Here is a 2,981-nt window from a genome sequence, read left to right as displayed (position 1 = left end):
GCTAAGGCTAGAAAGCGTCCTTGCTGCAGTGGTGGGTAAGCTGTGCCCAGACCCAGGAGAGCCTCCCCAAGGCCATGCATCATCGGGCTGGGGACCTAGGTCTTCCAGCTCCCCATCCAGGTGCCTTTGGAGAGCTCATGCCAGAGGGGAATTCTGCATAACCTCACTGTAAAGAAGGCCATCAGTGTTGGGGTGCAGTGAGGGGGTTGTTATAGGTTGGTAGAAGCCAGGTTGGGGGAGGGGTATTGAGTAGTTGAGTGAAGTTGCCCGACGTACTTTTTTTTTTTCCTTTTCGTCTTTTTTTCGTGACTGGTAACGGGATCGCAACCCTTGGTGTTGCGCCCATACCGCGACTGGCAATGGGATTGCAACCCTCGGTGTCGCGTCTGCACCGTGCTCAGCCAGTGAGCGGACCGGTCTCTATATGGGATCCGAACCCTTGGCGGGAGCGTCGCCGCACTCCCAAGCGCCACACTCTACCGAGTGCACCACCGGACTGGCCCTCGATGTACGTTTTTAAGTGATCCCTGCAGCTGCTGAGTGGAAAACGGAGAGTAGAAAGACCAGTTAGGAAGCGACTGGGGTGTTCTAGGTCAGGGGTTAGCTAACCACGGCTTGTGGGTCAAAGCTGAACCACGGCTTGTGGGTCAAAGCTGGCCCACTGCCTGTGAGCTAAAAATGCAAGAGGTAAAATATAAACATAAAACCTATAAATATGAAATACAAATGGTAAATATAAATTGTAAATATGAAATGTATAAATGTTGGAAAAAATCAATAGAAGAGCAATATTTTGTGACATGTGAACATTATCTGAAATTCACATGTTAGTGTCCATAATTAAAGTTTTACTGGATTACAGCCACCCCATGTGTGCAGTTCTGGCCTGCAGCTGCTTCCCCGCTGCCACAGCAGAGCTGAGTAGTGACAACAGAGACTGAATGGCCTGTGAAGCCACAGATGTTACTATCTGGCCCTTTACAGAAGAAGTTCTCTGAGCCCTGGTCTGAGTAAAAGATGATGGAGACTTGAATGAGGATCGTGGCACAGTGCGGGGGCTGAGAGGTTGAAGGAAGAACGGGCATGGTGGGCTGGTAGGTTAACTGGGGTAGGGTTGGATGGAAGGCCAGAAAGACGTCGGGGCTGGCAGCTAGGTTCTTGGCCTGAGAATCAGATAAAGGCAGGGCCATTTGATGGGGCAGGGTAGATTTGGTGAAGAAAATCGAGCAGCCTGTTTTGGGCAGGTGAAGTTCATTATGAAAAGGGGATCAATCTCATCCCTGCAACTTTGGACAAATCATTTATGGAACATCAGTGTCCCCAGCTGTAGGGGTTGGTAATAGGAAGACCAGTTCTATCGACCTCTACCTGAGTGGGAAGGTCTCATGAAATGGCATGTACATGGTTTGAAAATTGTACAGCATGCCGTGGATGTTTGTGGAGCAGATGCTGAAACCACCCTTGGTAGTCAGCATCTCCGTGCAATGTCACGGGCTAATGAAATGAACTCATATGGAAGAGTAAGGTGGAGGAAGCCGGCTCTCTGGAGACCTGGGTTCTAACTTAGATATTTGCTAGTTGGGTGACTTGGGTACATCACCTTTGGTGCCTCCATTTCCCCCATTCTCAAATAAGAATGGAGTTTAGCGCCGTGCAGAGCTCACGGAGACGGAAAATGAAATGAGATAGTGGACACAGGAGTGCTCTTTGTAAATCTCAAGCTCCACCGTCAAGCAGTGCTGTTGTCACCACACTCTGGAGGGCACTGGGCATTCACTTGCCCTCCGCAAGCTGGGCTGCAGGGGCTGTGGGTATCACTGCCCCTGGGTTCTGGCCCACTGTTCATCTTCTCAGCAGGGTTGGGGGTTCTGCTGGGGGAACTCCCCGACCACTCTCTTTCCTCCTATAGACCTGAGAGCACAGACAGTGCACCTTGATGACTGCCTGATCCTCCTTCTGGCTGAACTACTGGCCCTTTCTCACAGCCAGCTGCACCTAGAGCAGGTTCCAGGGACAGACAAGGGCTCCCCCAGCCTCAAGATAGCCCCGGGCAATGCCGACTTTGCCTTCCGCTTCTACCATGCAGTCGCTTCTGAAAGCCCCGGGAAGAACATCTTCTTCTCCCCTCTGAGCATCTCCGCTGCCTTCGCCATGCTCTCGCTGGGGGCCGGCTCGCACAGCCGGACCCAGATCTTTGAGGGCCTGGGCTTCAACCTCACCGAGCTATCTGAGTCTGACATCCACTGGGGCTTCCAGCACCTCCTGCACACTCTCAACCTCCCTAGCCAGGAGCTGGAAATGCATGTGGGAAGTGCCCTGTTCCTGAGCCACGACCTGCCACTCCTTGGGAAATTCCTTAATGACACTGCAGCATTTTATGAGCCCGAACTCTTCCAAACCAACTTCTACAACACTGTGGGCACAACCCAGCTAATCAACGACCATGTCAAGAAGGAAACTCGAGGGAAGATTGTGGATTTGGTCAGTGATCTCGGCACGGATATCACGATGGTGCTGGTGAATTACATTTACTTCAAAGGTAGGAGTCAAGTCATTGGTGGATCCTAAATCCCCCCAACCCTAAGTTGTTGGCTGATTAAATATCAAAAGAAGTCAGTGGAGAGGCTGGGTCTGATAGGGTTGAGCCACTCTCTGAAGAAGTAATGTTAAATTTTCATATGTTTAAGATTATGTAGTATTGAGGTTTTAATCCCTTCCTATCTTTAGACATATTTTCTCCTTTATTTTCTTAATAAAAGGAATGTATGAAATACATTATAGTTAGTGATCATGAGTTGAACTGCTGGATGCATATCTGAGCTCGGCCACTACCAACAGTCTAAACAGGTCAGCTCTGCTTGAAGCAGGAATTAGAATGACTCTCTGCTTCAGAGGTTTGCTTTGAGGATCAAATAATCTAGCATAGGGCCGGCCCGGTGGCGCACTGCTACAGTGCGCCGCTTGGGAGCGCGGCGGCACTC

At 50.4% G+C, this 2,981-nt stretch overlaps 1 protein-coding gene across 1 annotated transcript in view; it reads left to right on the top strand.

The window, feature by feature from the left end:
- Nucleotides 1-1,422: 1,422 nt before the first annotated feature.
- Nucleotides 1,423-2,981, top strand: part of SERPINA4 (serpin peptidase inhibitor, clade A (alpha-1 antiproteinase, antitrypsin), member 4) — a 7,282-nt gene continuing 5,723 nt past the window's right edge. The window contains 2 exon segments of the mRNA XM_008588174.1: nt 1,423-1,486; nt 1,910-2,539. Coding sequence (XP_008586396.1) covers nt 1,423-1,486; nt 1,910-2,539 — 694 coding nt within the window.

This window comes from Galeopterus variegatus, unplaced genomic scaffold (assembly GCF_000696425.1).
Source record: "Galeopterus variegatus unplaced genomic scaffold, G_variegatus-3.0.2 Scaffold4703, whole genome shotgun sequence".
Lineage (NCBI taxonomy): Eukaryota > Metazoa > Chordata > Mammalia > Dermoptera > Cynocephalidae > Galeopterus > Galeopterus variegatus.
The sequence above is the reverse complement of the archived record's forward strand: the minus strand, read 5'-3'. Positions and strand labels throughout refer to the sequence as shown.